This window comes from Penaeus monodon, chromosome 18 (genome assembly GCF_015228065.2).
Source record: "Penaeus monodon isolate SGIC_2016 chromosome 18, NSTDA_Pmon_1, whole genome shotgun sequence".
Lineage (NCBI taxonomy): Eukaryota > Metazoa > Arthropoda > Malacostraca > Decapoda > Penaeidae > Penaeus > Penaeus monodon.
In genome coordinates this window covers 27,897,176-27,909,675 of record NC_051403.1, presented here as the reverse complement: position 1 = coordinate 27,909,675, position 12,500 = coordinate 27,897,176, and the positions used below count along the sequence as shown (strand labels likewise).

Here is a 12,500-nt window from a genome sequence, read left to right as displayed (position 1 = left end):
CTCATATCCTTCTTTCATTAAAAAAAAAAAACATATATAAATCTACTGGGGCATGAATGCCATAAAAAAGAATATGGATGAACCATCTTCAGCTGTGCTGAGTTTCACACTATTTGCATGATAAAATGAAAGAAAAAAGACAAGGATAATGAACAAACAAGAATATAAGAAAACAGAAAAATAATGAATTTTAAGTGGTTTAATCACACTGAATAAACAGCAATGTACAAAATGCAAGATTAATCTCTTACGGGAGACAAATGAAATACAAAGAAAAAATAGTGACCAATTCATATAAACAGACTTTGAGAGTATATATCTTCATAAACGTTCTGTTCCCTAAATAAACAGATTAAAGGAAATTTTCAGATGTGAATGCTGAAGTCTAACACTAAATAGTCCCCTACAGCTCCAATTACTCCATGAAAACCATTTGCTGCCAACTTTCTGGAGCTAATGTATAATTTTTTCACTCTTCCTTTCAGTCACCCACTCAAACAGACAGACACACATGCATCCGAACGCACGCACGCACACACACACACACACACACACACACACACACACACACACACACACACACACACACACTCAAACACACACACACACACTCAAACACACACACACACACTCAAACACACACACATACACATACTCACACATACTCTTACACTTACAACTCACTCACTCACTCACTCATCACACACTCATACACATTCACAATCAAACACTCCCACACTAATTAATTCACTTTTTCAAGCCCAGTTTTATGTCTATATATTTTTTTTTCTTATTCCCTATTTTTATATACATATTTTTTTACAACCTGTTTTTAAAACTGGACGTTAAATTTTAGCGTGCAGCCAATAGCATCATTCCTTACATTTAGGCCGCACTGAAGAGCAGTTCTAAACAGACAGTTTAAATTCATCAACCACACTAGCCTGAAAAATAAGACTGCACAACACACACACACACAAAAGGAAAAAAAATAACACAAAAAATATGCACTTAACCTTAATTCTCTTTATACACTAATACCTGATGACGATGATAACTTCACTATCTCTTTGTGTACAGTCTTCATCTACAGCCCGTGTAGTATGCTTCACTGGAACTTTTCAAATGAAATCCGAAGACAATTCTTAACTGTCTACGAGACTAACCCCTAACAATAAAACACTGTACAAATGTTCCAAATATGGAATACATACAACTATACATAGAAAAGAGGACCAAGGCCGATCTGAGACAACAGAGAACATGTCCTAGTTTTTTCAGCCTAAACTTTTATCTGTCTCCCCAAGACTGCCATATTCTTTTTCCCCATTTTTTGTTAAAAAGAAAAAAAAATCACAGGAAATAGAGGAGATAAACAATAATAACAGCATAAATAATTGAACTGCAATTGTACTCATCTTACTGAACATTTTATAAACTCATATATACACCTTACTATTTTGTACAAAATATTGAGATAATTTTTTGTTGCTGAACACATGGATTCTCTATAAAATCCAAACACAAACAGAAAACTATTCAAACTGTTGATTTCATTTCAATTAGGCATCTTGAATATCACAGTTTCTTTGCAGCTGGCTCTTGATATGAAGGTACATAACTTTATAAAATACTTGCTACCTTCCACAATTTTCTTTTTATTTATAAAGAAAATAAAGAAAGCTGATGGCAAGACATGCATTTAACAGGTTTAATCCCATCTCTCTTCCTTGACATGTCTCTTAGGTTTATCTGTCTGTCTGTCTCCCCTCTGTCTGTTTCTCTCTCCCTCTGTCTCTGCCGCTATATTTCTCTCTGTCCTCAGCGTCATCTGAAGAAAAGCTTAATGCCAAACAACCCTGAGGAATGGCTTAGTCCTCTTCCCTGTCTTGAGCTAAGAGGAAGATCAGGTTTCTGAGTCTCTCTTGTCGTTGGCTGAAGTCTTCTAAGTTCTGCTTGAGTTATTCCTCCTTCTCTTCCTTTCCTCTTTCCTCTCCCCCCACTCTCTTCCTCTCCATCCTCTTGCTCCTCTTTCTCCTAGTAACATGAGACAACTCCACTGCTGCCTCTTTGGCTGCTCTCCTCCACCTCTTCTTCTCCAACCAGCTAGCCAGCCTTCCAAGTTCTTTCTTACTTGGCCTGAGCTAATGCCTGCTCCTCCTCCTGATCATCCTCAGTTGGGAGTGGCTGACCATGTACAAAGATGGGAGCCGCATCCCCTCGCACTGAGTCGGCAGTCACATGTACGCTCACAATGTCTGAGCCAGGAATCTCAAACATGGCATCAAGGAGGAGGTTTTCCTGTAATATGAAGGAAATTGTGAGCCAGATCAACAAGTCCTCAGCCACCAAAGAGCTAATTAATAAGAATGTGTGTCCTCAGCTGATTTCCCTTTTCCTTGAATTTTCAGGAAAAATATTTTTTGTCTGATGATATTTATGTTATTATTGTTATGGACATTATTATTACTATATTTTTATTAACAATACTAATAGCAATAAAAAATAAAGATTCTTTCAAAAAATCAAGAAAAAAGGTAAACAGGTAACCTAAGTAGGACTAGTAATTGCCTCTTAGGTGATTAAGGTCTTGTAGTGCCATCTACATGTAAAGACAATCAATAAACAAAAAGACACAGAAGATATAGAATGTATTTTTGCCATCCTGTCCCATCACAAAACAAATAATTGCTCAAATGTACTTCATTTTACTAGGTTTTTCAGCAAACCCCATCCAATTATATAGGAAGAAGTATAACGCTTATGGTTACTGATCTCTTCAAAAAGTATTACATTAATATCCAAGAATCAGGAGTAGAACTTACCATAATGGAGCGTAGGCCTCTTGCACCTGTCTTCCTTTCCATTGCCATGTGTGCAATGGCCTCCATGGCATCTGGGGTGAAGGCAAGTTCAACCTGCAAATTTATGGAGTAATAATCATACACCTTTTCCACCTTACCCTCACATCACATCACACAATGGGAGATAGGACCATGGTATTAATACAAACTAATTTACTTGAAAAAATGGTTAGAAACAATCTCAGCTGCTGTAACACTGTGTACATATCCTGCACAAATCAATCTAATTCAAATCAACAAACTTAATCCCTGTTGCAATATGAAAAGTCTTCATGAAGGGTAAAACAAGACAAGTATCAATTGTAGAGCACGATGAGAACCACCAAAGAGCGAACGGTGCCACAAACCTTGTCCATCCCAAATAGCATCTGGAACTGTGGCACGAGTGCATTCTTGGGCTCAGTAAGGATCCGGACCAGCATGGCCGCTGTCAGAGAGTGGAAGGGAACAATAACAGGGAAACGCCCTACGAACTCCTGCATGAAAAAAGCAAAGGAAAAAAAATAAGTTCATTGCTCTGCCATTAACAGAAAGAAAATTAGAATACCCATAAGTTGCTGGGTCTGAAATCCAAGCAAAGGGGTCAGTTTTTGTCTTCTCTTGTGTTTAGCATTACTTTAAAAAATATGTTTTGACAATTTGAAGTAATGCAGTACCACTGACATCCTGGTAATTTTGACAAAAGTTCTAAGCAATATAAACCAATCCATTTACATTGCAATATCATTTGCTAAATCTTTACATGAATTTCATCACCTCACTGCATATAGGTTTTTCTGCACTTCAGCACCTCATGATCCTTCCAATATCTAACCCAACTCATCCTCAGTGAAATGAACTACACACACATAATGGGGAACAACTCTCATTACCACACTTACATAAGCAATACTTGAGAAATGCTCTCAATTTGTCTCACCCTCTCTGTTCCTCACATGTTAAAACAAACAAACAAACACACACACACACACACACACACACACACACACACACACACACACACACACACACACACACACACACACACACACCAAACTAACATGCAAACACTGATCCCCAAACCTAACTGAACACTAAATTTAAACATCTCAAACCCTATACCCAAGCAACAGTACTGTCACAACCATAACAGCTGAACTCACCGGGATCATGCCAAATTCAATGAGGTCCCTGGCTTCCACCTTTGACAGCAGTGCATCCTTCTCCTGGTTGTCCTCCTCAGCGTCTGTACTGGCTGTCTGGTGTGCTACGTCAGCTTGTGACGCTGCCCGACGGCCTACTGACTGGCCCCCAATACCGAAGCCTAGGTACTGTGGGGTGGAAAGAGGTTGAAAGAGAGTACGAGGAGAAAAGAATGAAGAATGAGGGAGGGGTGAGAAGTGCCATGAAGTAGGGGAGAAAGAAGAGCATAAGGAAAAGGAAAGAATAATGAAGAGTGAGGAGACGAGAAGAGAGGAGGGTTGAGGCGAGCTGAGGCGAGATGAGATGAGCAAGAGAGAAAGAAGGGCTTGATGGGACTATCCAGGAGGTCGATAAATCCCCGGGAGTCATATAAGGGTACATAAACACCAAGCATGTCTGTAGTTCTGGGGTTGAAAGTTGACATTTGGATAATAAGTAAAAATACATGGATGAATTAACTTGGATTTCCTTTTACTCACATGCTTTATTTAGCTTTATGCTGGTATATGGTTTTCTATTACTACTCTGACGCCTCTCACATAAATGTACTCCAGACGTATGTTCTAGTGCACACAGGATATAAAATGCACCTACAAAACCACACTCCCAAAGGAATAGAGAAAAATATTACTGCAAACAATCATCTTACAAGTATCTTCTGTGAGCAATCTATTCTCCACCTTGTAATTCTTGATATAATTTTCATGAAATGACAAGGCTGTTCACATTTCTGTTTTCTCCCATCTAACCTGTTGGTCTTTGCCGACAGCACATGGCCCAAAATCCAGGCATTAGACTTACCTGAATGGCAACTCTGGGTGTGTTGCTTTTAGGCCTAGCCCACAATAACTCTCATGTCACAACTCTTTGCCTCCTCTTTGCATTGTTATTATCTCCTTTTCTCCCTAAGCTTTATGCTTTTTGTTGTTTTCTAAAGTCTATATTTATCATTTGATATGCTATATCAAGATGCTAATAGACTGTTTTTCTTGCACAGAAAATAGAAATGAAACAAAACAAAACAAAAAAACATTATGTCATTCATGTAATTATTAAAATTACTTTTCTGTGATACACCCAGTGTCACCTGTCACAATGAGCAGGACTAGGAGCTGTGTTCTTGCAGCCAAGGTTTATAGACAGTACACTGCAAACTAGTTTAGTTGTGGAAATAACACAAGAGCCCCTTCCTAAATAGCCACGGAGTCTAATCTTCCACCAAGAGCATTATGTACTCATGGCAAGGCTTTCCCGGTATCCCAGCCTTCATTCAAAATTTTCACGATGGCTTATTCCTGTCATCCAAGCCCTAAAATTATACCATGACGGTATATTACTGTCGTAGGCCCTCAGCCAAATTTCTCATGACGCGATAGCCACGACACCCAGACCCAGTCAGTTAATGCTCTTTTTTTCTCTCTCTCTTTTTCTTATTTTCTTTTTCCCTCTTTCCATCTTTCATTCTCCTCATTGCCTTCAATCTTTTTTGATTAATTTAACTCAAGACTACTACCATGATAACAATAAATAACAAACAAATTAATCAATTGATATACTATACAAATATGAATGTCAAAAATAAAAACAAAAATTCAAATATAAGTATATGAAGGTTAAATAATTATTTGCATAAAGAAAAACAAATTGCATATACAAGTGTGTAAATAATAAAAAACAAGAAAATACATATTCATATAATATTAACAAATAAGCATTAATATCATATAAAAACAAGTATAATGGAAACAGCAATGAATATTAAATTATTATATATATATAATTTGATTCATTGCATAAGTAATTCAGCTACTTGGATCAAAAAAGAAAAACAAATAAAAAATATAGAATTATCAATATATATATATATATATATATATATATATATATATATATATATATATATATATATATATATAATATATATATATATACAATATATACTTATTTTTATTGTTGGCTTTCATGCTCGGCCAAAAGATGACACAGACTACAGTATCAACATGACGGTAAATAGTTATGGACAACAATAACAAAACAAAACAAAAACAGAGGGTTAAACAACACACAGATGTATCATACTAATATAAAAAGAGAGAAATAGAGATAAAGAGAAGGTGGCAGAAGTGAGAGGGGAATGGAAATGGAGAGCAGGAAATGGGAAAAGAGAGAGTTGCCAAATTTGGGAGAAGAGAGAAAAACAAGACAGAAGAGAGCAATGGATATAGAGAAAGGAGAGAGAGCAGTGGGTAGGGAAGTAAGAAGAAAAGGTGAGGGAAGATGAGAACAGGTGAGAAGGGAAAGATATATGGAGAAACAGGAAAAGAGGCTAAGGAGACATAGCAAGAGAAGAAAATTGTGGAGAAAAAGAAAGGTATGAATACAGAGATAGGCAAAAAAAAATAACAAAAAACACATACAGAAAAAAAAAAAAAGACAAAAACAAACGCAACAGTTACCACAAACAGCTGGCAATATGTTAACTTGTGTCACTTTATGGGAATCTCCAGACAACAGTAACACTAACACTAATCACTAAACCAGAGAGAATTTCTCAGTAAATAAAAGAGGAGAGAGAGAGAGAAAAAAATGCAGAGATACTGACTTCCACTCAACAAAAACAGTAAGTTGAAGTTGAAGAAAGAAAAAAAAACTAATCACCCACTTACTTGAAACTGCGGCATGAAAACAAAGAGAAAAAACGCAATTATGGCTGGGGGTCAAGTGCTTGATTTCCAAACAATATCTCAAAAAGTCTGATAAAAAGTGCAAGACATTCAAAGGTATCAACACACTGAGACAGAAGGAAAGAATTATGTTCACTGAATGCTCAAGAAGTAATAACAAAATAAAATGTTGATAACTTGGCAATGTCAGCAATACCTTGACTTAGACAAGGACAGAGAGAAGGCAACAAAAACAATCAATCTTTCATTATAAAGAGTGTCAAAAGAAAACTAAATGAATCAATCAACTAATTAATAAATCACAAACACACATTGTTCTCCTTATTTCCTCTCACAGAAATAAATGAAAACACTGATGATGAACCATATCAAAGCTTTTAAAGACATGAAATTCAACAGAACATCCCCCTCCCCCCTACTAAATGCCTCTCCATCTCTCCCCTATATACAATATATATAAAACAAATAGGAGGACAAAATTAAGCTATTGAGAGAACACACAAAGTCTAGTGTACATACTAAGGGATTCATAAACAAGACGAACAGGGATGGAGTGGTGGGGCTAGAGATGGCACAAGGTGAGAGAGGAGAGACTGGGTATAGAAAAGTGAGAAAGTAGGGGCAAGCAAAGAAGACTGAACGAGGAGAGGAGACTGGAGTAGAGAGGGAGGGAAGTTTAGAAAGGGTTATAGGAGAAACAGTGAGATGATGTGAAAGAAAGCAGGGGGATACAGAGACAGAGAGAGAGGGCTAAAAGAGGGGAGAGGGGAGAGGGGAGAAAGGAGGGCAGGAGAGAGGTGGAGAAGAATGGGAAACTGTAGAGGAAAGAGGGTCATAAGGAGTGGGGAGGTGGTTAAAGGAAAAAGCCAAAGGTTTTGGGGTATGGGCAGGAGTGAAGAGGTCCAAAAGGTGAGGGAGATGTCTGTCAAGGAGTAAAGGTGGAGTAAACCAACTAAATTCTAAACAAGTGAAACTGAACTCTTACCTTCTCATTATTCCTCCTGGAGACAACACGATCCAGCCCATTGAAGGCTCCTGAGGCCACAAACAAGATGTTGGTTGTGTCCACCTGGACTGTCTCACCTCGGAGCTTACGCGGGGAGTTGCGCTCTGGTACATTGACAATTGTGCCCTCCAGCATCTGATGCGGGACAGGTCAAAGAGGGATGGGTAAAATGAATGTGATGATTATGAACATTCTTCAATTATTAATTTGCCATAGTTAACTTCCCTTTTTTTTCATTTTTATCATAGGAATCCTCACCTTTTCCCTTCCCCTCTCAATATCCAATACCCTACCTTGAGCATGCCCTGCTGGACCCCCTCCCCCCCTACATCACGCAGCTGGTGTATCCCCGGGACTGCACCAATCTTGTCCACCTCATCAAGGAATACAATGCCTGCAATATGGAAAAATGGTTTGGGAAAAAATTATGTTAAAGAATTACAGAAATGGAGTAATGTTTGAAGTGAGAAATAGTGTTACCAAGAACAAGAATTCTCTATGTATGAGTGTAAATGTTGTGCTTTGCTTGTGAGATGCTTGTGTATCACTTTTGTGAATGAATGTATTATAGGGCAGCCTACTATGTGCTGCAGGAGGCATCTTCATCCATGAGTGTTCAGTAGAATGAACAAACACTTGTATGAGTCCTTTAGTGTGGTAAGTGGTCTATCCATGTGTCTTATTCCTGCTTGTTAACATAAATGTGATGGTTTATGACTGTGTTTGTTGTCTACTTGTATGCAGGTTTCCAGGCACATGTCCTCTATAAAGTGTGTGTATTCAGTGTATAACTATACAGGGTATGTATGTGTGCTCAGGTGAAAAACTGAATTTTTGCACTTGTCTGGACTAAATTTAATTTGCCATTCTTGTCCCTATTATTCTGGAGAAGTCAAATCACAATGAAACAATCCACTGTTATCGTTTGTCTGCATGACAAGTAAGTTGTCATCAGTAAATGTCTTAGTGAAACGGTGCAGAGATAGTTGAATGCTATTTATAAAGACTAAGAAAATGCTTTGCAGAACATCAGAAGAAGTAAGGTCAATCAAGAGTTGGAAAAAGGAACACTCTTATCTCTGGTTTATCAGGAATGTTGGCATGTAATTTTATTTTGTTTGCATGTAGATGGTCCCACAAGAGCCTAGTCATCAAAGAATCAATTACTAGTCATATCTATCTACCTGTTTCCCTTTTTCCTCAATTTTTTGGAAAGGCCAAAAGAATATTATTGTTATTAGTATTTTAATGGCATTATGATAATCATAACATTAATAATAACGAAAAAAAGATTGATATAATGGCATGGCATAAAAAAAATTCAGGAATGTGAGTTATGTGTAAACAAGCTTCAAAAAATACAACTAAAATGGAGAGTACACGTGTAGCACAAAATACAACTACAATGGAGAGTACACGTATCCTACACGAATGGGTTGTTAACTGTTTATATTTAATGAGTTTGAGATTTCTGTCGTGCACAAAACCAGGTGTCAGGAAGCATCCCTGAAGCAAGGCATTGTGTGAAGAAGACCTACAGGATAGAAACAAGGATAGGGACAAAAGTTTTGAAGACAGAGGCAGGCACTCCTGTTAGGTCTAGGTACATTGTTGGGGTCTATGACTGCAGTAATTACGTATTCAATCTGCCAAAATGCTGCGAAGAGGGATATAGCAAAGGGTAATCTGGCTTGTAAGACATTTCCATTCTATCATGTGTGACAACAATTTCAAACATGAAACATGAAAAATATATCAAATACATTAAAAGACTACATATTATACATACAATTACATTAAAAAATTACACACACATATCAAGGAAAAATAAGTCTGGAGTCAAAGAAGGGAAAAGAGGCTTCGCACCTGTCTGGGCCTTCTCCACATTATAGTTGGCATCCTGCAGCAGCTTGGCAATGACAGATTCAATATCCTCGCCAACATAGCCAGCTTGGGTGAGCGTGGTGCAGTCGCAGATGGCAAAGGGGACATCTAGGCACTGGGCTATGGTCTGGGCCAAGAGGGTCTTGCCTGGGAGAGCAAACAGAAAGATTCACAAGCATGAATATTTATCATAAAATTATTACCTAAAAAATGCTTATTTCAAGGATGAGCAAACTCACTGGGCATGTAAATAATGATTGTATGAATAAATACAAAACAGCAATAAAATAAGACATAATTATCAGAACAGCATTAAACAAAATAAAATAATAACAAATGAATTTAAAAAACAAAATTAAATGAAAAGCAACTTCCCTGCGACTTACCTGAACCAGTTGGCCCCAAGAGAAGAATATTGCTCTTCTCCAGCCGGAGCATGTGTGTGGTCGCATCTAATATGTCTGATCCATGTAAACTGTTGCTGCTGGTGACAGGTCGCTTTGAGGTCTGCTGGTCTAGGGTCTGGCCCCCTTGCCCCCCCTGCTGTCCCCCCTGCTGTCCCTGATCAGTGTTCTGGAAGCCACTGACCCCCAGCGCATGGCTTTGGCTGATGCCGGCAATGTGCAAGAGGTCTGTGAGGCAGGGAGGTGAGACACAAAAGGAGAGTAAGAAAACAGTAATTTTGTTTATCTTGATAATAATGTAAGAATGACAATATTATGTAAACTATTTCAGCCATCATCATTTTATGATCACAACCCTAAAACTGCACAAGGTTAACACTCCTATAACCCAATTGCACACCCAAAATCTCATCATTCTTTCATTACTTGCATACCTGACCCTGGTTAATATAAAATTATCTGGAATTTCTCAACAAAAATTAATTTCTTTATGCAATCTAGACTGTACTCTTAGCAAGAATGTATTTAGACTTATGACATTTGCCAGAGTTCCTAATGACAGTTTGCACTATAATGTTACAGATAATCTCTACTGTAAAAAAAATATCAGCTATCAGATATTCTTACCAAACTGATGTCTCATGCAACTATAGTCCACCACAGTACATAGTAGAATGCATATACACATATATACACACCCACACACAATTATTTCTAAAGAATGGTGAAATTAAACATGGCAGACTGATATTTTCACTTAACATGGCAGACTGATATTTTCAATAAAAGAACAGTGTAAAAGAAAAGTGCCAAGTAAAAAAGTTAATAATAAAATGTGGTAAGTTGGGGCTAATGAAACTTAGTTCTCCAACTGGTGATTTTGATTAATGGAACACCCTTCCAAAAACAATGAGCTATAAACTTACATCAATTCAAAATGTTGCACGAATTCAATAAAGCTGATGGATCCTCCTCAGCTCAGCTTTCTTTCTCCCTCTCTGACACAATTACATTAGAGCAATCAGGCAAGAACATACACACACATGCATCTGTACACACAAATGTGCACATACTAATACGTGCACATACCTAGAGTTCCAATATCTAGCAGCAGCAGAGTACAAAAACATGGCATTAATATTAATAAAGGGCAATGCACTGGACATAAATATGGTACTAGCTCTTTCACAATAGCAATTTTTGGGAAGTTCAACTTTTGAAAAGTTTCATGCTTAAACTTCTCAATGATTTTTAAATTCCGTGTAATACTGTGAGAGAGAGAGATGGGAACAATGCTGGGAAGGAGAGGAAAGAGATGGCAAATGTAGGGAAAGGGGAAATAGAAGGAATGGGAAAGGACAGGGAAGTAGAGAGCAAGAGGTGCAGGAGAGAGAAAAGGTGAGAGAGATGAATGGGATGGAAAGAAGGGGAGAAAAGAGAGGAAAAGTGAGAGGAAGGAGACAGAAGGAGGGGAGGGGAGTGAGAAGGGCTAAGGAGAGAAGATAAAAATACTCCACCAGTTTTACCTACCAATTAAATTCAGGAATATAAAGATAATTGAATAATAAAAACAATATAACAACCTACAGTTTCCACTTTACTTCAGATCTCTCTCATTGTTTGCCTCTTGCTACACCACCAATATAAACAATCTGAAAATTGTTACCATCCAACTATAGGCTAGTCTATCTGAACTGATATCAACTTGGCCTTCCCCTTTGCCTTTTCTCACTCAGCCTTTACCATTTTACTTCTCTTTTTGTTTCTCTAATGTCAATTCAAACTGCTACTCCTACTCCACTTCCACTCTCTAACTGTCAATGTTACTCCTATTCCTACTACTTCTCTCACTCTTTTACTCTTACTCTTACAGATACTATTACTCTTTTCCTCACTCTCACTCCTGTTCTCACTCTCACTTTCACTTTCACTTTCACTTTCACTCTCATTCTCATTCTCACTCTCACTCTCACTCTCACTCTCACTCTCACTCCCACTCCCACTCCTTCTCCCTCTCCCACTCCTCCTTCCTGTTAGTAGTGTCGTATGTCCATCTAATGCTTGAACCTACAACAAACCATTTTCAAAACATGCCCTCAATTCTCTTTTCTCTTTAATCCACAATTTTTCTCTAGTTTTTCCAATATTTTGCTACCATGATCTTTATAGATCAAGAGGAGACCACAACCCACAAAAGTTTACATCTCACAATAATCAACCTGAACTAATTCATGCAAAACAATACATTTCCTTTTTGGAAAACAGACAATACATTCATTGCAGTCTCTACCAGCAATATATCTACTGTCAGTTCTATCACCTTTTTGCAAGATATATTACCAGCAAAATGAAGGCTAATCTTTACTCACATCTTTAAAAGGACTTCAAGCTCTTTCTTCATTTAAGTCTAATTCAGCTAAATGGTGACGCTTTAAAAATATCAGTCCACGGTAGCAGGTCGACAATAGTAATTCCT

At 37.6% G+C, this 12,500-nt stretch overlaps 1 protein-coding gene across 4 annotated transcripts in view; it reads right to left on the bottom strand.

Annotated features, from left to right (window-relative positions):
- Positions 1-1,673: 1,673 nt before the first annotated feature.
- Positions 1,674-12,500, bottom strand: part of LOC119584369 (ATP-dependent Clp protease ATP-binding subunit clpX-like, mitochondrial) — a 17,501-nt gene continuing 6,674 nt past the window's right edge. For 2 of the 4 annotated variants that reach the window (XM_037932942.1, XM_037932944.1), the window contains exons 5-13: positions 10,007-10,252; positions 9,603-9,767; positions 8,030-8,130; positions 7,716-7,871; positions 6,713-6,718; positions 4,007-4,174; positions 3,212-3,340; positions 2,826-2,918; positions 1,674-2,301 (exon numbers count right to left, since the gene is read on the bottom strand). In XM_037932942.1, the coding sequence (XP_037788870.1) occupies positions 2,131-2,301; positions 2,826-2,918; positions 3,212-3,340; positions 4,007-4,174; positions 6,713-6,718; positions 7,716-7,871; positions 8,030-8,130; positions 9,603-9,767; positions 10,007-10,252 (1,235 nt within the window). In that variant the 3' untranslated portion in view covers positions 1,674-2,130. The remainder of the gene's footprint in view (positions 2,302-2,825; positions 2,919-3,211; positions 3,341-4,006; positions 4,175-6,712; positions 6,719-7,715; positions 7,872-8,029; positions 8,131-9,602; positions 9,768-10,006; positions 10,253-12,500) is intronic. The other 2 variants (XM_037932943.1, XM_037932945.1) reach the window with 1 other exon arrangement.